The sequence below is a fragment of the Sylvia atricapilla genome, chromosome 21 (genome assembly GCF_009819655.1).
Source record: "Sylvia atricapilla isolate bSylAtr1 chromosome 21, bSylAtr1.pri, whole genome shotgun sequence".
Taxonomy (NCBI): Eukaryota; Metazoa; Chordata; class Aves; order Passeriformes; family Sylviidae; genus Sylvia; species Sylvia atricapilla.
In genome coordinates this window covers 1304815-1328550 of record NC_089160.1, presented here as the reverse complement: position 1 = coordinate 1328550, position 23736 = coordinate 1304815, and the positions used below count along the sequence as shown (strand labels likewise).

The 23736-nt window shown below is 52.3% G+C and overlaps 1 protein-coding gene across 11 annotated transcripts in view; it reads right to left on the bottom strand.

The window, feature by feature from the left end:
* ARHGEF9 (Cdc42 guanine nucleotide exchange factor 9) overlaps positions 1-23736 on the bottom strand; it is a 188734-nt gene that overhangs the window by 26378 nt on the left and 138620 nt on the right. For all 11 annotated transcript variants that reach the window (XM_066333880.1, XM_066333881.1, XM_066333879.1 and 8 more), the window contains 5 exons: positions 21364-21555; positions 16792-16971; positions 14373-14605; positions 9943-10072; positions 1234-1365 (listed from right to left, as the gene is read on the bottom strand). In XM_066333880.1, coding sequence (XP_066189977.1) covers positions 1234-1365; positions 9943-10072; positions 14373-14605; positions 16792-16971; positions 21364-21555 — 867 coding nt within the window. The remainder of the gene's footprint in view (positions 1-1233; positions 1366-9942; positions 10073-14372; positions 14606-16791; positions 16972-21363; positions 21556-23736) is intronic.

Genomic DNA, 23736 nt, shown 5'->3' with positions numbered 1-23736 from the left:
TGGAGCCCTGCAGGGCCACAGCAGCTCGCTGGGAACTGCTGACCCCTCTCCCCTTGTGCTGATGACCACGGAAACCCCAGCCCTGATTTCCCCAGAGTTAAGGGAATGCTCAGGACCTCTCTGGATCAGACCCAGGGCAAGCCAGGCTGGATGCTGCCTCCTGAATGGGAAATTCAGGGTGACAATCAAAGAGGAGGAGGAGGTCAGCATTAAGAAGGAAACTCGATGTGCATTGCAGCTCTCACTGCTGCTCTGTGCCTCTTTCTCCACAGGGCTGGGCAAGGAGGGAAAGGCACAACAACAACGAGGAGGGGAAAAACAAGCACAGGCATTGCAGAAGGCAGGATTTCAGTCAACCATGACTCAGGAGAAGAAAGTGCCACCCACTGCAGTGCCCGGGCTGCAGAGGGGGCAGTGATGCTGTGCTGAGTCAGCAGCCACCCCCTTGAGCCACCCACGCCCTGCTCAGAGGGTGTCCTCAGCCCAGCAGCTGGGACAGGAATGCAGCCCTGTGCTGTGGCAGGGACACCCCTGTGCACAGCTCTGTGTGGCTGCAGGGAGTGACAGCAAATGCTGAGCTGTCACAGCCAGGAGTGAGGAGCTCTGTCCCTTCGTGTCACACAGGTGTGGTGGCAGCGAGCTGGGCTCACCTCAGTGGGACACAGGGCTACCAGAGCTGCTGCTGGACACAGTTCCTGTGGCTGCTGCTATTAACACCACAGCACACCATCCTGCACTGCCCTCCCACCTTCCCCATGGGTTCTGGGGCAGGGAGGAGCCCTGTAAAACCCAGACAGGAGCAGGAGGCTTCAAAAGCCTCTCCCCAAGCAGCAGCTCAGACACCCAGCACAGCCTGGCTGCTGCTCATCACCATCTCAACGCAGCAATTGGGCTGTCAGCCCCGCGGCCAGCTTTTGTAGTTCATACAGGAATTGCAGGGCTATCTAATCCCAAATCATACGCTGCAGCCAAAACCTAAACCGAGAAGGGAGGCAACGAGCCAAACCAGGGGCGCATGAGATGGAGGCATGAGAAGAGCAAGCTGAGGCTGGGTTTGCAGTGAGCACAGAAATCCCAGTGTCACAGAGTGCTCCCCACCCTGAGCATGCAGAATGCCTTTCCTCGGGGCTCCCCACATCCTCCTCTGCACGTGGGGCCAACAGGCAGCGCGCCCTGAAAACCACTCTGGGCTGGCCAAGCCTGCCCGCAGCACGCCCTCGGCTGTGTCCTTACCTTCTTGCAGAGAACCATCTGGTGATCAAAGAGGAAGAAAACTCGCTGCTGGTTCCGTCCATAAGGCTGGTAAATCCAGGACATCTCTCCCGTGTAGATCAGCTCCGAGCTGCGGTCCAAGATATCATCTCCCTGCAGGGCACAGGGAACGAGGCTGAGGCAACTGCACCCACCACTTTGTCTCGGCACCACGGGGACAAGCAGCAGTTTAGTGAGGTTTAGGCCTTTCTGCAGCTCTCAAAGCCACCCTGCCTGATTTCAGGCCAGAAACTGGGACTGGGGGATAATTCTGAAGGATTATAATAAAGGGAGGAGGTGGGGGATGCTTGAAATATGGTCACTCCAGCTCACATTGCAATGGGGAAAGAGCTGCCCCAGACACTGTCCTCACTCCCCTCTCCAGCTACCCCCAGACCCTTGGAGCTTGCTGCAAGTGCTGGTGGCATCAGGAGAACAAAGCCCCTTCCTCCTGCCCACCCCAGAGGAACTCTGAATTCAGGGCACTGAATTCCCTGCACACCCTCCCTTTAAAACAGCATCCCAAAGCACTTCCCCTCCTGAAATCTCCAGCCAGCTACAAAAAGCCTGGGACACACTGGGAGATCAGCTCCTCATCTCTGAGGCTGCCAGAACTCAACCCTCTGGATTGCTGCCTCTCTGTCCTCACTCACCCAGGCACTGCCAGTCCCTTCTCCTAGACCTTATTAGAGCTCCAGCTCCAAAATCAGGAGTCAGCTCCCAAGTCAGGACCACTCTGGCTCCTGTGGCAGGCCCCCTGGCTGGTCAGGCTTCCCTGTGGCTGCCAGAGTGCCCTCACCCTTCCCTGCCTCTGGCTAACACTTGTTTTCCTCTCCCAGTTTTATTTTTTAAGGATTCATGAGCAGATGGTCTTGGAAACACAGCGCTCTCTCTCTCTCTCTCTCTCCCACTCTCGGAGAGAACAAACGCAGTCACCCTCCACTAATTGGAATGAGCTGGACTTTTTAAAAAGTTAATTAAAATCTATTTATTAAAAATGGGTGAATTCACCACCACCTGCCCTGTGGGCATCTCGGCGGAGCACCGCAGGAGGAGGCGGGATGGCTCCAGCTGAAAGGTAAGAGCAGGAATCAGGAGCAGGAATCAGGAGCAGGAATCAGGAGCAGGAATCAGGAGCAGGAATCAGGAGCAGGAATCAGGAGCAAGACAGAGAAGAGCTTTTTTTTTTTTTTTTTTCTTCCTGGCTGTGAACTACTGCAGTTCTGGCTTCGATGCCAAGCTGGAACCAGTATCTGGGACGAGAGCATCCCAAAAATCCCAGCGAACAGCTTGTCAACAGCCAGCTATGAGGACATCTAGCTAGACACTGGTGCTGCTCACACCTGCAGGAGCCACGGCAGCCAGGAGTCCCCCCACTCCTGATGCCGAGGTGAGGAGCTCAAACCGCTGCTCAGGCGAATGTGTAATTAACCTCTGGGCATTGATTGGGAGCGGCCGCCTGTGTCCCCGGGCCCTGTGACAACAGCAGCTTCATTAAGTCACTGCATCATCAGGCTGCAGCACAGACTTCCAAATGGCCTTAGCCAGGGGTTTATCCACCTCCCTGCCTCGCTCCTGGGCCTGTGCTGTGCCCCAGGGGCTAAGGAGGGCTGACTGCAGGGGACACAGAGGGTCTCTGCCCAAAGGGATGGGCTGTCACCCCCCGGTGCCCCAGCAGGGTCCCACTCAGCCTGGCCAGAGCCCAGTGCTGCTGCCACAGCTCAGGGGGACGTGGAGCCTCTGAGGAGAACACACCAGCTCCAGAAATCGTCAGCCTTCCTGGCTACACATGAACTCACATGGAGAAGATTCCCACAAGCCCGTGGATGGGAGCTTTAGGAGAGGGGGCGAACTTAGGAGAGGCTGGCTGCTAAAAATAGAAAGGCAGCTTTGTCTTTTACTCCTGTGGTAGCATCTGAAGCCCGAGGACACGCAGAGGGCTCTGTAAACACTTCTACTTGATTAGCTGAATCCAAACTGCGTAGTCCCTGCGAGCAACATAACCCAAAAACATCCAGATCCGAAATGATGGGATTTGTATTGCGTTTCTTATGTGGGGGGAACAATTTCTCCAGCCAGTCTATAGGCTAGAAAGAGCTGATTTCCCACTTGGGGTGAGCCAGCTGGGAAATGCAGATTGCAGAGTTTGGGAGTGGCCCGTGGCTGGCCAAGAGCAGCGTGTCCATGGTCCTGCCCTGCTCTTCCAGCCTGGGCTCTGGAATTCCCACAGCAGAGCCTCAAGGCAGAACTTCTGAATTCCAAAGGCTTTTCTTGTCCTGACACACTTGTACCTCTCTGAAAAGCACAAATTGTCTTCTCCTGGTCCCCACCGTGGGGCTCAGGGGGCAGCTGCAGGGTGGGGGCAAAGAGGGACACTGGCTTTTCAGTTCCACTGCCTCACTCCCTTGCTCCAGGCACACTTCCCAAATGTCTGTCCCAGTCCCACGCCTCCAAATCTGTACAGAACCAGGAAAAAATTTCCCTTTTTCTTCTCCATTTTTTTTCCAACTCCCACAGAGGCTGGATCATCTGTATCCTTCTGTAAGTTAAGATAAACCCTGCTGAAAAAAAAAAAGATGAGGCTGAACTTTTAGTTGCTCTGAACTTGAACTGGCAGACGTTCAGGAGAGCACAGAGAGCGGCCAAGAGAAGCCCTGACTCCTTTTCCAACCTAAGTTTTGTCCCATAAGCCTAAAAAAAATCCCCTCAGCTCTCCCCAGATGCATCCAGGGCTTTGAGTGCACCTCCTGCAGCACCCAGAGGCATCCCAAGGAAAGCTGACTCCTCTCTTCTCCTGTGTGCCAGGCGCAGCCCCAGCCCTTCTGTGCAGCGATGGGAGCAGAAGGTCACCCAGACTGGGCTGGATGTGAACCCCCTGGAGCCCTGCAGTGACACACTGAGTCCCCAGGCCACTCCTGGTAGGCGAGTCCACGGATGGCTGGGACACGGAATTCTGCCAGCCTGGATATTCCAGAACACGTGGGTTTATTGCAGGGTCACAGGTAAAAGGGTCCTGCCTTCAGCCCCCAGCCTGGGCTGGAGGGGAGTCCCAAAGAGAGAGGGAGAGAGAACAGCAGGGGGAGAGCTGAGAGAGAAGGGAGAGAGAGCAAAGGGCAGGGGAGAGAGCAGGAGAGAGCGAGAGCAGGGGGAAGAGGAAGGGGGAGAGAGCGAGGTCCTTGTTACAATCCATTCTATCTCCTTTTGTGATGAATGTTCTAATTTACAGTGACCAACCAACACAAGACACAAAATCCTATAGAATCTACACACGGCCTGTAAGAACTACTGTATCACCATACTGTGTTATATTTTAAACTCTAAAAACTACTCTTTAAACTTCTGTTTTGCTGCATTGACCTTTGGATCCCTCAGCCAGCAGAAAGGGATTGTTCAATCCAAAGGGATTCTCCTGCAGCCAGACCATTGTTTTCAGGTTCTATAGGAACTAAGCCTCAGTATCCTACAACTCAAAGTATCTTTCATTTCTATTCTGATTATAGGTTTCATATTTTCAGAATCTTTTGCTAAGCAATCACATTTATAAGGTTTCCCTGATTCCTTTCCCCAACACAATCCTGATGTGACAGCACGGGCTCAGCTCTGCTCCTGCAAAGTGGATCCCCAGCGCTGCTCTGCAGTGGGCAGCCGGCAGGAACAGAGAGGTTTAACCAAAGAATAAATGGAATAAACGCTGCTGGGAGCAGCAGGGTATCAGGGAAGGGTTGGCACTCAGAGCTGCTGCCCCTCGCGGGAGCCAGACCCTTCCCTGGGCTCAGGGATGCTCAGAGCCCAGCAGAGCCGCTCCCCTGTCCCCAGCCCACCCTGACACAGCCCTGCGCTGTCCCTGCTGGGCACCAGGAGGGGTTTTGTGCCCTTTCCCGGTCGCAGGCAGCCGGCAGGACTCTCTCGTGCCTGACACCGCAATTAGAGACTGACAGGCTGATTAGCACCCGGGGCTACACTGAGATCACAAAAAGGAACGCCAGCGAAATGTTGTCCTTTTCAGCAGGCTCGGGTTTGATACCTTCTGTTGCTGGGGGGGGAAAAAAAAATAAAAAGGAAGAAGGAAAAAAAAAAAAAAAAAAAAAAAGAAAGAAGAAAGAAGGCTCCATTTCGGTCCTGCCATGGTTTTTTTTTTCCCAGGATTTCTCATCAGGCTGTGCTCACTTGGGTGGTTACAGGCAGCTTCCTCTCGTGGCACTCTTGGATTCACTAACGCAGCATCAGGCTGAGGCCAGTGATTACAGATTACATAATTAAGGGCAGCAAGTCTTGATTTAAAGGACCCATAAATAACAGGAATGAGAAGAGATTTAAAAGGACAACGCTCATTCAATTTCTCAAATATATATATTTCTCCCTTCATGGGAATGTAATACTCTTGGAAGCTGCCACAGTGGGCACCCCATGGGAATCTTTGGTAGAAATATCTAAATATCCACACAAACCGAAGTAATCTGTGCAAATAGCAAGTTCAAACCCATCCAGGGTTTGATGAGCAAGGCTCTGTCCTGTGCCAAACACGCCCCTGTTGGATCAGGGACTTCCACAGATCTCCTCCCAGGGAACGAGCCACATCCCCTCCCTCCTGTGAGGATAAAAACCGGGCTGAAAGGAGGAAAGTGTTGCTGGAGGGCTGGAGAGGCAGCCTGAACTGCTGCAGTGATTTCTGCTTCGTTTTGGTTTTGATGTGGTTCAAGAGCTGCGTGAAAAGGCATAAAATCGAGCAATTCCAGGTGTGCTGAAGCACAGCCCTGTCCTCCATCCCCACATCACCCTCACGGGGCACTGGGGGAGGCTGTGCTGAGTCCTGCCCACGGGAACAGAACCCAAATCCTGCCCAGGGCAGAGCCCAGCGAGCTGGGCACGGTGCCACAGGTGGCACAGGTGGCACAGTGGTACAGGTGGCACAGGTGGCACAATGGCACAGGTGGCACAGGTGGCACAGGTGGCACAGGTGGCACAGGGTCTCACAGCATCCCTCTGAGAGGCAGGAGAGATGGACCAGGAGCAGAGGGGAAGGCAGGGATGTGCCTCTGAGCACTGCAAACACAGCCCTGCCCACGCTGGGGCTGGCAAAGATTTAGAAATGATGCTGGGCTTTGTGGAAACCTCTTTTAATCCTGCTCTGTGTGTGTGTGGAGCTATTCCCACCAAGCTTTGAGGGCTGGAGCTCCCTCAGAGGGCAGGAACAGGGAAAGGAGAGAGCAGCAAAGCTGCCCAGGATGGGCTCTGGCTGCCCCCTTTGAAGCCAGCTCCGTGTGCTGGTTTGCCCTGCTGCATTGAAATGTCACCGGTTTGATGTGAGGGTGCTCCAGTCCCAGCCAGGGGATGATGCTGAGCGGGGGGAAAGGGAGCTGGAACATCAGGGAACACCTCAGAGCTGAAAGGCACAGAAAGGGCTCGGTGGGAGGTGGTGGAAGCCCCGAATTCTGAGCCTTTACCAGCTCAGAGGACAAAAGGCGCCGGAGGACTGGTGTGGGCTGCACCTCTCCGGGTCTGTTTATACTCCAGAAATTCAGGTTACAAAATAAAGCAGTGAGTCACACGTGGCAACAGCCCAAGGCTCGGTCAAACCCACGTTGTCACAAATCACACAGGGGCTGGGATTATTCCTGATTTACAGCCCTCACTGAGATCACAATCTTCCCCCAAGATTCTGCTCAGTCATTACTTGTCTAAAGCTGCCAATAATTCCTTAAGACTCCAGGCCTGGCCACCCTTTTCCTGGTCCCACTGGCAATTTAAACAATTGGCTCCTGCTTGTAGGATTTCTTGGGGAAAACCTTTTTTTTTTGGTTAACTCGAGGATATTTGCAGTTTTCAAAGAGTCACCCTGAAATTCCCCACCATGGGATAATTTTTTATCCCTGGGAGGGATAAAAATGATTCCTAAAACGTGGGATTCTGTAAAACTCCTCTGCCTCAAGCAGCTTGGACATGCCTTTACTTCTCCTATTTGTTTTAGGATCAGCATTCCCAACACCACCTCTCCTTGCAAGAAAATGTGCACATATTTTATATACAGGAACATTTCAAATATTCCCTCACTTAAGTATTTTTTTGCTTGCTGCGGGAATTTTTCCTTCTTCTTTAAAAAAATCTTTTTTTCCCACCATCTCCTCACAAAACATGGGTAAATTTAGAAACAAACAAAAAAAAAAAACCCAAAATGCAACTTCAGAGCAGAGAATCAGCATCATCAGTCTCAAGATGCTGAGGAAAAAACCAGACATTCCTCCAAATGAAGTATTTCCGTGTGCTGAAACATTCAGCCACTGAAATCATTCACCAAGTGCCAACGCGGAGGGAATTTGGGATTAGCTCTGTCTTGAGCCCTGGATTTCTGCAGGAAAAAGACTGAACTGGTCATTTTTTATGCCCTGGTTCCTGTTTGCTTGTGGTCAGTGCTGTTTGCAGGGGGTGTCAGGGGGGCTGTGCCCTGGAGCCACTGGGATGGACAGAACAGGTCCAGAAAGGTGTGATCAGAGCAGGAGCAGCCCAGGAAAGCTGGGAATTACAGCTGTGGGCTCCTCTCTCTGCTCAGGGAACTGCCCACAGACAGGACAGACCCTGCAGCAGCACAGCAGGGACAGCAAACCCCAACTGGGAGCTGTGGTCTTCTCCTCAAACCAGAAATGTCCCTTCCCCACAGCCTGGAGAAGCTGGGGACACACACCAGAAGGTCCCTCCTGTACCCCAAAACTGCCAAGGAGCCCAGTGCTCCATGTCCTGGGGACATTCCTGCAGCCACCAAGTGGGATTTGGGGTCTGCAGCGCCAAAGGAACACCTGCACACAGCTCAGCACATCCAAGCACTTCCCTAAGATCTTTTCATCTCTCCCACTCTCTTCCTGCGTTACAGTGTGGCTCACTCCCGGGTATTTTGGGTTTCTGTGCATCCTCCTGCCTGTTCCATGGACAGCTGTGGAGTGGGGGCTGGATCTGATGATTCAGAACTGCTTTAGAGGGAAGAATCAAGCACTGAAATCCTCTGCTGGGTCCAGCTCTCATCCTCTACTTTCTCATCAAAACTCTGTGACTCTTCTCGATCCAAAATGCAGAATGAACAGAGAAAGGAGGGTCTTTTCCTTTGACCAGGGGCTGTGTTCCCGTGGGATTTCTGAGTGTGCCAACAGCAGGCTTTGCTGTCTTATGAGAAACTGAAGGGTGTTGCTGCAATAATGTGCTCAAAATCTGGAATAGCTGAAAAAAAAAAGCCTGGAAGAATCATTTGGCAAGTTCCTGAGGATAGGATGGAGATAAAGAATGGGTACTGCAAAGCAGAAATGGATTATCAAGGATAGGGCTAAATAAAAATGAATTATCAACTGAGCTAATGGAAGAGAAAAAGGAACTGCTATTCCATAGATCCTGTGTGGAGGTCACCTTGGCTTCCCTCTCACACATGAATATTCACTGGCTTGGAATGGATCTGTCCTCAGTCAAGATTTATTTACAGCCAGAGTCTCAGAGCTGCTCACAAATGACCCCCATTAGCTCATCCCATGGCACACTCCAGGGCTGAGCTGGAGCTGATGGTCCTGTGCCTCCTGCAGAGCACTTTCCTCCTTCTGGAAATGAGGCTGTGTGGCAGTGAGAGATGTTCCCGAGCAGTGAGACAATCAGACACATCGTCTGTGCTCCCTGCTCTCCCAGCCAGCCACCATCCCAGCTCTGATTGCTGCATTTATGGGTTTTATTGTGTGTTTTATCACCAGATCCAGGGTTAAACCCAACCTCCATCACAGCAATGAAATTCATTCGGCCGAGGAGGACACAGGTGATGCACCTGTATTTCTCTCCCTCTCCTCCCAGCCTCCTCTATCTTTGCCAGAAATAAAATAATTAAAGGATTAACGCCTCTTTCTCATACACCCATTTACACAGTACGATCCCAATGACTGGAATGGGGAGTTATTTCAGACTTCACAAGTGAGGAAGCAGAAAGGCTGCTCCATCACTCTGATTATCTCCTTGCTGAACACATGGGCTGATGACAACAGCGAGAGGATTTACAAAACCGTTTGTCCTCAATCTGCTGCAAGCCCCTATTTATGGATTACTTCCATACAATGATTTTTAAAAAAATCAGGGACGAAAAGAAAGGGAGAACATAATTTTAGTATGGCTTTTCTTCCAAACACACGGCACAAATGTAGAGACTGAAGGCCTGCTGGTGAGGAATCCTTCTGCTGACTCTGCCTTCCCTGTGCCTCTCAGCTCCTTAATTACACCATCACTACACACAGGGCTGCTTCAGAAATATCTTTAAGTGGGATGTCATTTATAAAACGCAAATAGCATCTCTAACTCCAGTTTAACAGTTTGCCTTCCAGTCATGAAGCAACCACCACAAGGATTTTCTGCATTTTCTTAACGTTTTTCCCTTCTTCGTGCCCAGTGACGCAGCACAGAGGCAGAACGCACACAGAGTTTGCCCCAACTCTCACCCCCTACCAACACTGCCACCACAAAACCACTGCAGGCTGCTAGTGATGACATTGGAACTGCACTCTGGGTTTTCTGTAAGGCACCATTAATGTTTAAACACCGCCCTGAAGTCACCATTGCGCCGCCCTCGCCCCAGGCTTCACCCCAAACTGTGGGAAATGAACTGTAGGGTTTAAGCTCATTCCAGAACAGCCTGGAAGGTGCCCTTGCCAGGTTCCCAGCCCAGGTTTACTGTACCTCCCAGTCCAGGACAGAGGCCTGCCACTGAGCTATCTTGTCGATGTTCTCCAGCCTCCTCTTGCGCTCGTTGATCTGGAGGGTGACGTTCCTCATCACGGCCAGGGCAGCAGCCACGTACCTGTAGTCACTGGGCACAGAGGAGAAGGCTGTCAGGGGCAGCAGGACGTGCCCAGGAGGCTGTCACAGCCTCACCAGCCCCAGGGAAGGGGTGACCCTCCGTGCTCCGATGGCATTTTCCCGTCGGGATGGGCACAACAGAGCAGCTCGATGGAAATTGGAATGGGGAGCTCAGTGTGGTCTCTACCAACACTAAAGTCACTCCAGCCTCAAGGTGCCCAGCTGAGGAGCACTCTAAAGACAGGCTGAACGCTTTTACAGCCTCTGTGTTTGGGCCCAGATTTTTCTGGTTTTAAAAGGAACATTTAGAGAAGGGTTGATTGAGACAAAGAGCAGAGCACCTTCCAAGCCACTCCCAGAGCAGCCACCCCATGGAATTCACTCTCACTGCAGATCCAGGTCAGCAAATCAAGCAACTCTTGGGGTTTTTTTTCTCCCCCCTGCATGGTCCTATGAGTGCAGTAACACAGAGTGAGAACAGGCTCCTGCCAGGGCCACTGAGGATGATGATCAGTCTTTTCAAAAAGTGATGCTGAAATCGATGCCATTGATTCCTGCCCTGTGCCTGCTTTTCCATTCCAAGGAGCTGCAGTGTTCATTCCCGTTGGGAAGACAGGCAGGGCCAGCTGCCACACCACCACCACAATGGATTATTAACTTAAGGGCTGCTATTGATTGCTGACTAATGAGAAAAACTGCCATCTTGGGCAGCTGCAGGGGGAATGGCTTTATTGATTATTGCTAAGGATTGTGCTGGTGACAGCTAAAAGAGGGGTGAATGCTGGGAATCAGATCCCCTCTCCCTGTGTTCCCAACAGGAGAAATACTAAGAAACAAACACACTGTGATGTACAAAAAAAATATTCTTTGCTCTTTTGGCATCCTGGCTCGGATGAAATCTTGAGATGAGTTTTCATTTTTTTCTTTGATTTTTTACATCAAAATTCTAGGTGTGGTTAAAAATCCCACAAATTCCAGGACAGCAGGACTGGGCCTTCAGCAAAATAAAGGAAAATAGAGGATGGGCTGCCTGATATATCCATCACAGACAGGTCTGGGTGGGAAGGGAGCTTAAAGCCCACCCAGCTCCACCCTCTGCCATGGGCAGGGACATCTTCCACTGCCCCAGGCTGCTCCAAACCCTGTCCAACCTTGGACACTGCCAGGGATGGTGCTACACAATGAATAACTTCTTGTGCCTCCCTTGGTGTGAGCAGCTGTGTGAAGGGAGGTTGGTTGTGTAAGGCAGGAAAGGAGCTGTGCCAGGGGGACTTCAGGGTGGTCTGGAGAACATCCATGAGCTCTTCAGGGAAACAGGGAAGTCCCTGTGACCAGGAGGGTGCTGGGAAGGCAGGGAGAGGTTCACAGGCAGTCACTGATGCTCTCCCAGCTGTGATGCCCAGGCTCAGAAGGGAGGGCAGAGTCCCCTCAGAACGTGTTCCCACATTCCCAACTGCAGCTCCCTTCTGCTCTGGGGATTCCCAGCATCCCAGCGAGCTGCACTTACGACCTTCCCATATTTAATTCATATTAAGCTGGAATAGATCTTTAGGAGGTGAACAGATGTGGCTTTGTGAAAAATTCAAATGAAGCAGGCTGCAAACAGGCAGCAGTTGGAGGGAAGCTCTGAGCTCTCCCCCGTCCTGCCTCCCTGCAGAGTGGGACAGTGCCAGCCTTTTTTATCTTGGGAATGCTAATTCCCTAATTCCAGTGAGGAAACCCCAGCAGTGTTTTCCTGTCACGCTGTAATGAAGAGAAGACTCTGGACTGAACTTTTTGGGCTCCCAGCCCATGTCTGTGGCAGAGCTGGCAAAAACTTAGAAGAAAAAAAAAAAACCAACAGAAGCAGAGCATTTGGCCATGAGGCAATAACAGGATCCCATTAAGCAGGAGATGAAGGTAAATAAATGGTTTGTCAATTCTACTGGGGCTGCAGTGGACACTTCCCAGTGCTCCATCAGGATCCAAGTCTAGATCCTTGCCAAGCAGCACACTGCCATCTCTGGGGAGTGTGGTCTGATCTCAGCTTTGTCCCGACCAGGGGCAGGGAAAACCCACAGCTCTGCAGGTGTGCTGGTAGTGAAAGGGAAGGAAAGGAAGAGGATCGTGTTCCTGTGCTGGATGAAGCTCCCATCCCTGTGTTTTACCACGTTTTGCCTCACTCCGGGGCTGGGATTTGGCTGTGTTTCCTCCCCGTGCTGTTACAGCTTCAGGGGTTACCCCTCCTAATGCAAGGTGAATAAAGCTCACCCTGCCTTCCCTTCCCAGAGGAACACAGTGTCCATGGCAATCCAGTGACACAGAGCGCCCAGGCTGAGTCACCCGACTGCTGCTGAGCCACAGGAGAGCTCCCAAGGCTCCTCAGAGCATGGCTCTGTGTGCTTACTTCACAACGTGGCGAGTTTAAAACATCCCAAAGGGAACAGGAATGTGCTCCCAAAATAATCCACCCCTGGTGTTATCACACTGCCCACAGCCTCTTTGCTGTGGCTCCAAAATAACTCACAGAGGGTCATTTTAAGCACCCTCCTGCTGGGAAGCCACATCTGAGCTCCCAGGCAGTGCTGTGGGTCCTCGTGTGGCTGCTGAGGGGCAAACCCACCCCCCGTGGGACCCCAGAGCTGCTTTCTGATGCCCCAAAGTTCCCAGGAGTCTATTTTCCAAGTTTGGTTTGGTCTTTGGAAAAGCAGGAATTGGATCTGAAGCCAAAGGCTTGTCCAAATTGGTGGTTTTGGGCATTTGGCTACCCTGACTCACTCAGACTTGTGGGTCAGGTCCAAGCAAATCAATGCATCTCTGCTCACATCACACTTCTGCTCCTTTAGAGCTGGGCTGGGGAAAAAAAACAAGTCATCAAACACTTGCAGAAGTTTCTGAAACATGTCTGGTCCTTTCTGTTCTCACTTGCTTTTAAATGGGTTTTGGAAAAAGAAAGAAAATTGGGAGGGCAGGAGCAAATCTGCTCTTACAGGGCCTGATTTTTCTTTCACCTTATTTTCTCAGGAGTAAATCCCAAGTGGTGTCACAGGCACTGCTGCTGATTCACACTGTCAGCCAGCCAGGCTGATTGTCCTCAGCAGCAGCAAAAGAGATCCTGGAAATTTTGGGAAGCAGTCAAACTGCAGGAGCTGCTCTGAACCTAAACCCCGTGGCAAAAGCAGACACAGGGCTGGGCTGAAAAGCTGAGCAGGTTTGGAGCTCTCCCACATCAGGCTCCAGCTGCAGATCCTGGCCCTGTGCTCACTGTGTGCCCAGGGTCTCCCCAGGAGCAGGGAAGGAGCCTCTCAGACCACCGAATGCTAATCAGTAATTTTTCCAGTGTAACTGGTAGCATCAGAAAGTACATCCAAGGGTAATTAGTTCACATGTCTGATTAGGAGAGAGCTGAGTGTGTCTCCATGGAGAATTGCTGCTTTGAGAAGACTGAACTGTCTGCTGACCCTTTGTCCTGCTCCCATTTATCCAGGATGTCACAGGGACAAGAGGTGGACAGAAAACCCCAAATCCTGTGTGGGAAGGAGCCCTGGACAGAAAACCCTAAACCTTGTTGGGAAGGAGCCCTGAACAGAAAGCTCCAGACCCTTTAGGGGAAGCAGCACTGGACAGAAAACCCCAAGTCCTGTTGTGAAGGAGCCCTGAACAGAAAGCTCCAGCTCTTGGGTGGAAAGCAGCACTGGACAGAAATCCTCAGACCCTTTGGGGGAAGCAGCACTGGACAGAAAACCCCAGATCCTTTGGAGGAATCAGCACTGGACAGAAATCCCCAACCCTCGGGTGGGAAAGAACCCTGGACAGAAATCCCCAGACCCTTTGTGGGAAGCAGCCCTGGACAGAAAACCCCAACCCTTGGCTGGGAAATAACCCTGTACAGAAGGCCCCAGACCCTTTGGAGGAATCAGCACTGGACAGAAATCCTCAGACCCTTTGTGGGAAGCAGCCCTGGACAGAAATCCCCAACCCTTGGCTGGGAAATAACCCTGTACAGAAGGTCCCAGACCCTTGGGTGGGAATCAGCACTGGACAGAAATCCTCAGACCCTTTGGGGGAAGCAGCACTGGACAGAAAACCCCAACCCTTGGCTGGGAAATAACCCTGTACAGAAGGTCCCAGACCCTTTGGGGGAAGCAGCCCTGGACAGAAACCCCCAGACCCTTGGGTGGGAAGCAGCACTGGACAGAAATCCTCAGACCCTTTGGAGAAATCAGCACTGGACAGAAACCCCCAACCCTTGGGTGGGTAAGAACCCCAAACAGAAGACCCCAGACCCTCTGTGGGAAGCAGCCCTGCCCACCCCGTGCCTGCTGGGTTACCTGTGCTCCTGGGCCGTGTACTTGAGCAGCTCTGCCAGCTGCAGGGGGTACTTGCAGATCTTCTGCACGGGTGTGAGCAGGAAGCCGTCGATGGCGATGTCGATCATCTGCTGCAGCAGGCGGCACGCCTCGAAGAAGTGCTGGTACCTGCTGTCCTTCATCAGCTTGGAGAGCTCCATGCACGCGTCCAGGTGGTTGTTACAGTACTCAGAGTAGATCCAGAAGCCGTCTTGCTGTGAAGGCAGAGTGGGGAGCACACTCAGGTAGAGACCCGGCTGAGCAATGCCACAGCAGGGCTGGGAAGGGCAGGGTTCCATGGGAGAAATTCCTGCAGGGAGGGTGGGGAGGGCCTGGGATGGAATTCCCAGAGAAGCTGTGACTCCCTCATCCCTGGAAGTGTTCAAGGATGAGCTTGGAGCATCCCAGTCTATGAAGGCCCACAGCAGGGTCTGTCGCTGCTATACTCACTTCAGGTTGAGAGGTGAGCAGCAAAGAAGGGGCAGTTCACTATAATTTGGGGTTTAAATAGGATTTGGGATTTGATCAAGGATTGGGAAATGGGAGGAACACCTCTCTGACCCCAGTGGTCAATTCAGCAGTCCATCACAGAGAGGCAAGTGAAAACAATCTACTTTTGTTTATGCTACATTTGTAGAGACTCCACTAGAAATATGTAAACGGGATTATCAGAAGGCTAAAGAATCAGGGCGACAGGTCTGGAATGAAGTGATCTTCCCAACCCAAAGCAGTCTGGAGTTCCAAGAAAGCACAGCCCAAGCAGGAGGAAGGACAGCTCCTGCAGTGCTTCTCCTGTTCAGGAGAGGTGCTGGGAAAGGAGGGGACTGCACAGAGGACTGCACTCTGACAAGGTCTGTGTTAATGTGAGCCCTGCACTGAGCTGTGCTTGTTCTCAGCTTCAAATCGTGCAGGGAGGGCTCAAAAGGCACAAACCAGCAGAGCTCTGGATTTTGGTAAGACAAGGGGACAACCTTGTTATTGCTAGAGCTCTTTCCTTGAATGATCCTGAAGCATCTGACAAGTGTTTGGAGGCTGGGTGTGTTTAAAATTCTCTTTACCAACAGGGAACCCAAGGCAGTGCATGAATTTCCCCAGGAACAGAGCCCCAGAAAACACTAAACATAAAACAAAAATCCCACTCACACATGTGCCCCTCCACCTTCTCTGTTTTTTCTGGTCTCTATTTTGTTGCAATGTCCTTTTTCTGCCTTCACTGACCACAGACTGTCACCTTCAACTTGAGTTTGGTTCATCTGGGCCACGCAAACACGGTGAGGAAAAGGCAGGGAAAGATTTCACTGGGAAGGAGATGGACACAGCCCAGCAGCACAAATTAACTCTGAGGCAGCCCAGGTAAAAGTCAGGTGTTGCAAACCAGCCAGTTCCACTGAGCTGTGGCCAATGCTTTCCAAAGAAAGGACAGATTCTTCCCAGTCCCAGTGGGTCCAAACCAGCTGCTCCTCTGGGAGCAGGGATCCAGTGTCCTCCCCATCCCCACTGACCCAGCCACACACTGACAGCTCTCTCTCCTCCTGAAGAAAACGAGGAACAAGATGCTTTGGAGATCCCCAAACAGGATCTTAACATCCTCACCCCTCGGCTTCCCAAATGGCTGAGCAGGGATAATTTATCAGGAGTTGATCAGCCAGCTCTCAGCCCCTGTCTGGTGACAGGCAAGTGTCAGATCTTCCTCCCAATCGCAGCAGCAAAATTCTTGCCATTGTCACTATCAATGAATTGACAGCACAGCCTCAAGTCATGACATCTGAGCTGCTGATTCTCACCAAGATTTTGTACATCCTCCCGGCACAGAGGTGGGATGTGACGCTGCTTTTTGCAGCCTCTGATAAGAACCAGCCACGTTAACACCTCATGCACCTTCTCAGAGGAAACCTCACTGAGAGACCCAGGCCCAGGATGTTTAAAAGATGCTGTGAAACTCTTTAGGGATGTCGTGCTGAAGTTTCAGGAATGTTTATCAGGAATTTCCCTGATAAGAAATTAACTTTGTGTTGCCCTGGCACAACACAGGGAGCTGCAGCCCCTGTGAGCTCTGACACCCTGCTCCCCTCTCCTTCCAGGAAAACCTCCAGCTCCAGGGCTGGCATTTGTAACTTCCTGACACATTTACAACATTGGCCCATCCATCAGCTCCTGCAGGAGGTGGTTTATGGAACAGTAGGATGGGCCAGGCAAAATCCTCTTAGGATGTTGTCATCCATGTGATTCAGATGCAGAGGGGATTATCCAAGTGCATGTCCAAGCTCTCCCTCCTCTGGGTCTCACAAAGCACATGGAGAATCATAGAAAAACTCTTTGATATGTTACTAGAAGAGGTTCCTGCCTTGTGATTTTTCCTCCTCCCTCCCCAGCCCGGCTGCCAGGGGCCCAGAGAACTCACGTGTTCCAGGAAGCAGGGCCCAATCTCACTGAGATGGGGGTCCTCGTTGTTGTACTGCTTCTCCAGGTCCCGCACAAAGCCCATCTGAAACCTGTAGATGTCTTCAATGTTCCCGAAGATGATTTTCAGCTGCTCATCACTGAACATGTCCCTCCTCTTCCGGCACTGCTTTAAGTAACCCTGTGAGAGGGAGAAAGGAGGATTAGCAGAGAGCAGCAAAAGCCAGGGGACAGCCCCCAGGAGGAGGGTGCAGTGCCTGCTCCTGCAATCCCCACTGCCCCAAACACCTCACAGCCAGTCTCCTATGAGCACTGCTGCTTCCACGGCCTCCCAGAGGCACAGCTTCCACAGAAAACTCTGTTTGAGCCTGCTCTGATTCTTCCCTTCAGCCCAGTCATCAGCACAAGGAAGCTGTTTAATGCCATCACCAAGTTCTGTTTAATATCTTGATCAACAACCTGGATGAAGGGACCAAGTGCAGCCCCAACATGTGCTGGAGGGTGGGGAAGGTTCTGAGCAGATCCGCTCATCCTCCCACACTGCACCTGTCAGGATGATCATCACTGAACCACTGAAATTGTTAACGCTGGAAAAGACCTTTGAGATCATCAAGTCCAAGCAGAATGATTCAGCCTAGAAACTCTGCAAGGCCAAATCTCAGATGTTGCAACTGGCCTGGTCCATTCTGCAGCGTCCTGACTGCAAAGAAACAGCGCAGGGGTCAGCAGGAGATGACTCTGCTTACTTGGCTTGTCTTTATTATATAGGAAGGGGAAAAAAAAAAAATGAAGGGAAGAAAACGCCAGCAGCTCCAGTGGCAAGGCTAAATTTGGGAACTCGGGATGCTTAGTCACACAGCCACGCTGCCAGCTGGTGACATGCAGCTGCTGGGCCACAATGAACACTGCAACCCTGCAATGAACTGTCCTTCAGCCTCACCATGCACTTCCTGCCAGGGAGGACTTCAAACATGAATGAGAAATGCAGCTTTGGCCGACCTGGCCTGGCCCCAACCTCTGCCACGACCAGCTCAGCCCCGAGGATGCCATCACCCCGAATTTCCTGGCTTGTTCAGCTGAGAAGTCTGGGTTATGGAACACCTTCTACACTTTGTAATCTAGGTCTCTGTTCCCCCAGGAGCTCCTTGGTGACTCATGTCCCTGGGTTTCCCTCTCTCATTTCCCAAGGCCACGAGGAATGGGAGCAGACTGCTGCCCACCTCTCCCAGTCCAGCCCAGTTCTCCCAGTCCAGCTCCATCTCTCCCAGTCCAGCCCTGCTCTCCCAGTCCAGCCCAGTTCTCCCAGTCCAGCCCATCTCTCCCAGTCTGGCCCATCTCTCCCAGTCCAGCCCAGTCCTCCCAGTCCAGTTCCATCTCTCCCAGTCCAGCCCTGCTCTCCCAGTCCAGCCCTGCTCTCCCAGTCCAGCCCATCTCTCCCAGTCCAGCCCAGTTCTCCCAGTCCAGCTCTATCTCTCCCAGCCCAGCCCAGCTCTCCCATCCAGCCCAGTTCTCCCAGTCCAGCCCATCTCTCCCAGCCCAGCCCAATTCTCTCAGTCCAGCCCAGCTCTCCCAGTCCAGCCCATCTCTCCCAGTCCAGCCCAGCTCTCCCAGTCCAGCCCATCTCTCCCAGTCCAGCCCTGCTCTCCCAGTCCAGCCCAGCTCTCCCAGTCCAGCCCATCTCTCCCAGTCCAGCCCAGTTCTCCCAGTCCAGCTCCATCTCTCCCAGTCCAGCCCAGTTCTCCCAGTCCAGCCCATCTCTCCCAGTCCAGCCCATCTCTCCCAGTCCAGCTCCATCTCTCCCAGCCCAGCCCAGCTCTCCCAGCCCAGCCCCACTCCCATCCCACTGTCAGTGCCCAGCTGTCTCTCGGAGCCTTCCCCAGGCAAAGGCACTGCTGTGGTCACCCTGAGCATCAGGAGCCTCTCTCCAGCCAGGCACAGCCCCTCACTGCACAGATGAGGATGCCCATCTCAGCCCTCCTCCTCCTCCCTGCTTATCTGAATCCTGTCCTGCTGCTCTACCTGCAGGTCAGATTTATCCCCTCAATCCCCGTCTGCATCACGCAGAGCAAAGGAAGAGCTTTCTGCAGCTCTCCTGTCTGGGATGTATCATTAGGGGCAGTAAATCAGTGCTCCTCCACTGCAGCTGGACCTGTCTGCCCCTCCTGAGAATCCCAGCTGGCAGAAACACGGTGACATGGCTGGAGACACAAGTTACACTTTATTTCATTTCCAGCAGAAAAGTGCAAATGCAGGAAAAGGAACAATATGTGGAGAAGCGCCTGCAGTCCTTCCCTTCTCCAATGCAAAGCTCCCTGACCAAAATAGCACGCTGAAATTAAGCTCATTTGTTTCCAAATTGAAATCCCAAGGCTCTTCCATATTTGAAAAGTGTCATGGATGCTTTTTGGATGGCTGCTCCGCCTCACAGGCGGCGAGGATGAAGGGAGGAAGACATTCCTCTAAGCACAACTCACAAGGGGCCTCACCACACTGACTGGGCACAGGCTCACTAAATCCTCAACACTGCGAGGGATGAGCTGAAAGCCAGCCCCAGACTTTGATTTCAGAGCTAACAAACTTCTGCCTCTCAGTGATAAGGACATCTCCACACAGTGCCCAAACTCTCTGCGTGTCCCCCTTCCCAAACACCCAGCAGCACAGGCTCTGCACTTTGGGCTCAGCTCGGGGCACTAATCCTGAACTTAAGGGGTTGCAGAGGTTAATTGTAGCCTAATGAACAAGAACCCAGTTGGGGGTTTGTGGGGTCAGTCACTCAAGTCCATTGCTGGCTGGTTCCCTTCATCATTTCCCATGGTGGAAATATTTTGCCCTCAGTCTCGCCATAAAAAAGCAAATGGGGACCATCCTGAGCCAGGGAAAATTGTGAACCCGACATGAAAGGCACAGATGACATGGGTAACTGATTGGTTTAATTACAACATAATTTCCTCAATCACAAGTTCAAAAGTAGATGGCATTGGGTTTTAATTAAGAGGACTGCTTGAAGGATCTCAACCTCATCATGTTTTAGTCAAAGAGCTATGGAATAAAGGTCAGGAAATTGCACTTCTGGTTAATACAAACTAAAGGAATTATCAGATCCAGCAGGAAATTCTCAGAGCTGTCAATACATATTGACAGATGCTGCTCCTCCATTAGACACAGTCCTCAGACACTTCAGCTGGTTCCCAAATCACCCAGGGACAAACCCAGGCTCAGCCCTCGCCATGGGCAGGTGTGCCAGGGACCCCACTGATGTCCCTGAGGTGTCTGAAGCAGTGGGGACAGACCCAGGCCATCCCCCAGGTGTGTCCTAGCCCCAGGGACCCCACAGATGTCCCTGAAGTGTTTGAAGCAGTGTGGACACACCCAGACCCAGCCCCAGGTACCCCACTGATGTCCCTGAGGTGTTTGAAGCAGTGGGGACAGGCAGACACAGCCCCAGGTACCTCACAGATGTCCCTGAGATGTTTGAAGCAGTGTGGACACACCCAGACACAGCCCCAGGTACCTCACAGATGTCCCTGAGGTGTTTGATGCAGCGGGGACAGACAGACACAGCCCCAGGTACCCCACAGATGTCCCTGAGGTGTTTGATGCAGCGGGGACAGGCAGACACAGCCCCCAGGTGTGTCCCAGCCCCAGGTACCCCACAAATGTCCCTGAGGTGTTTGAAGCAGTGAGGACACACCCAGCCCCACCCCCAGGTGTGTCCCAGCCCCAGGTACCCTGTCCCTGAGGTGTTTGAAGCAGTGTGGACACACCCAGACACAGCCCCAGGTACCTCACAGATGTCCCTGAGGTGTTTGAAGCAGTGGGGACAGGCAGACACAGCCCCAGTACCTCACAGATGTCCCCGAGGTGTTTGATGCAGTGGGGACAGGCAGACACAGCCCCCAGGTGTGTCTCAGCCCCAGGTACCCCACAAATGTCCCTGAGGTGTTTGATGCAGTGAGGACACACCTAGACACAGCTCCAGGTACCTCACAGATGTCCCTGAGGTGTCTGAAGCAGTGGGGACACACCCAGCCCCAGCCCCACCCCCAGGTGTGTCCCAGCCCCAGGTACCTCACAGATGTCCCCGAGGTGTTTGAAGCAGTGGGGACAGACAGACACAGCCCCAGGTACCCCACAAATGTCCCTGAGGTGTTTGAAGCAGTGGGGACACACCCAGCCCCACCCCCAGGTGTGTCCCAGCCCCAGGTACCCCACAGATGTCCCCGAGGTGTTTGATGTAGTGGGGACACACCCAGACCCAGCCCCAGGTACCCTGTCCCTGAGGTGTTTGATGCAGTGGGGACACACCCAGCCCCAGGTACCCCACAGATGTCCCCGAGGTGTTTGATGCAGTGGGGACAGGCAGACACAGCCCCCAGGTGTGTCTCAGCCCCAGGTACCCCACAGATGTCCCCGAGGTGTTTGAAGTAGTGTGGACACACCCAGACACAGCCCCAGGTACCCTGTCCCTGAGGTGTTTGAAGCAGTGGGGACAGACAGACACAGCCCCAGGTACCCCACTGATGTCCCCGAGGTGTTTGAAGCAGTGGGGACAGACACACCCAGCCCCAGGTACCTCACAGATGTCCTTGAGGTGTTTGATGTAGTGGCGCTCGGTGCTCATGATCTCGTTGATGACGTTGGCCCTCATCTGGTCGCGGTTCTGCACGGTCCTGCCCAGGCACAGGCAGTCGGCGCTGGGGTCCAGGTGCCCGTTCTGCACCTCGCTGGTTCCCTCCTCCACCCCATCCTCCTGGTTCACCCACAGCTGGGGACAGAGGGGACAGCAGAGGGATCATTAGAGCAGCTCCAGGGGCTGGTTTGGGGCTCGGGGAGGTGGTGGATGCACCCCTCCTCACCCCACTGAGCCCCCAGCCCACCCCGCCCAGTGCCAAACTGGTGCCAGCAGCCCCAAACACTGCCCATCCCAGAGGGGATGTGCCACTCCTGGCTGCTTTGATCCCAAATACCAAATCCTCCCGTGACGGGGTGAATGGATGCGCCAAGAGCTCCAGACTCAGATGGACACAGTCAAACAGAGAGCCTGAGGGACACTGCAGCTGCTGGTGGCCAGCACGGCTGTCCCAGCTCCTGCCACCTCCAGCTGAGGGCTCTCTGAACGGGAAGATCCCCTGGAACAGGGATAAGGGATGAGCCTTTCCCCAGGGACCGATTCGAGGTGGAGATGTGGCTGGTTCAGAGATGGGAAGTGCACATCAGCTCTGGGTCATGTTTCTGGAGCTCTCAGGCTCTGAAGGAGCCCTGATTCCATTTCTCAGCAGCTCACAGGGACAGTCCTTCTGACCCAGGCAAATCCCAGCCTCCCAGGATTGGGATCCCCAAACCATGGCACCCCCAAAGCACACGGAATGGAGCAATTCTCCTAAAACCTGGGGGCTCAGGGCAGCTTGGGACAGCTGCACTGGGCACTGACAATTCTAGAAAGCAGCGAAAAAAGGATCTCTGTGTTTTCAGCACGCTGAGGCTTCCTTCCAACATCAAATAATAATAAAAAAAAATCCATAGAAATTGCAAATTCCCACTCTGTGTGTCTGAACCAACCTGTGCTCTGCACACACCATACGGATCAAGGGCTCCTTCTGGTACCTTTTCCCACAAAACCTGCTCGAAATAACTCTGATTGACTCAAATTGGGCTCGGGGTGGTTGGTAAACAAGCATTAAACAAAACTTCGAGCTGACAGAAATACCCCTGTCTTTCACAGACCACCTCAGCTGCGATGGAAATGAAGCAACTTCTCAGCATTTGAAGTCCTCAAATCCTGGGGACTTTCAAACCTAAAAATACGTTTTCCTGTGAGCGGTGGAACTGTCCACGCACAGAGCACAAGGAGAGCAGGCAGCATCATTAACCTGATCTTCGGGCTTCCTTTCAGTGTTAATGGTTTTTCCTGCTTTCCCATTATTCAGTTTCAATTGGGCTTTGCCCAGATTGGAAAGGGCAGTGTTCCTGTAAATTAGGGAAGTGAAAAGCTCCAAACGTGGCCCTGCTCCTTCCCAACCAACAGCTGTTCTGCTAAACCACCTCTTCTTGCAGGGTATTAATGTTCTGCCTTCCACAGGGAGTGGTAAAGGCCAAAGGAAAAACAAAAAACAAAAACAAAAAACAAAAAAACAAACAAACAAAAAAAAAACCAAAAAAAAAAAAAAAAAAAGAAAAAAGAAAAAAGAAAAAAGAAAAAAGAAAAAAAAAGAAAAAAGAAAACAAAACAAAACAACAACAACAACAAAAACAAACAACAACAACAAAAAAAAAATCGAAAAAAACCCCCACCCAAACCCATCTCTTCTTTAGCAGGATGTTAATGATGCTGCAGGTTTGGGGGATAAAAAAGGGGTTTTGTAGGATTTCCATCAGCCCTGGGAGGCCTGGCTCACTGTGAGGGATGAAGGAGGGAGCTGGTGATCCAATCCCACCACACACAGTGCAATCCAGCGTGGAAAACCTCTCCTGGAACACTGAAACAAATGTCTCCTGTGCAGAAAAACAACCCAAAAGCTGCCAGGAAAGTGTCTCTTTCAGCAAACCCACCCTGCTCTGGGAGAGGTTTGGGGTCCACTGAGGCAGAGCAACACCCCATGAACATGAGCAGTGGTTTATACTGAAAAAATAAATAAAGATAAATAAAATAAATAAAAATAAAACAAATAAATAAAAGAAGCGCTGCTGCTGAGCAATGTCCCCGTTGGGGGTAAGTGACCTGACATCAGTGCCACCAATTTCAGTGCTGGGAAATCCTGGGGAGGGCAGATGGGTCCTGGGAAGGTCAGGATGGCACAGGGAGCCCTCCAAGGGATGTGTCCTGCTGACAGCTTCATTGGCATTCCAAACCCAACCCATGTGGAAAATCCAGCAGCTCCAGTGAGGAGATTAAACCTTGGCTGAAGTTTAAAATAACTTCCCGCCCTGCTTTCCTTCTCCTGCAGAA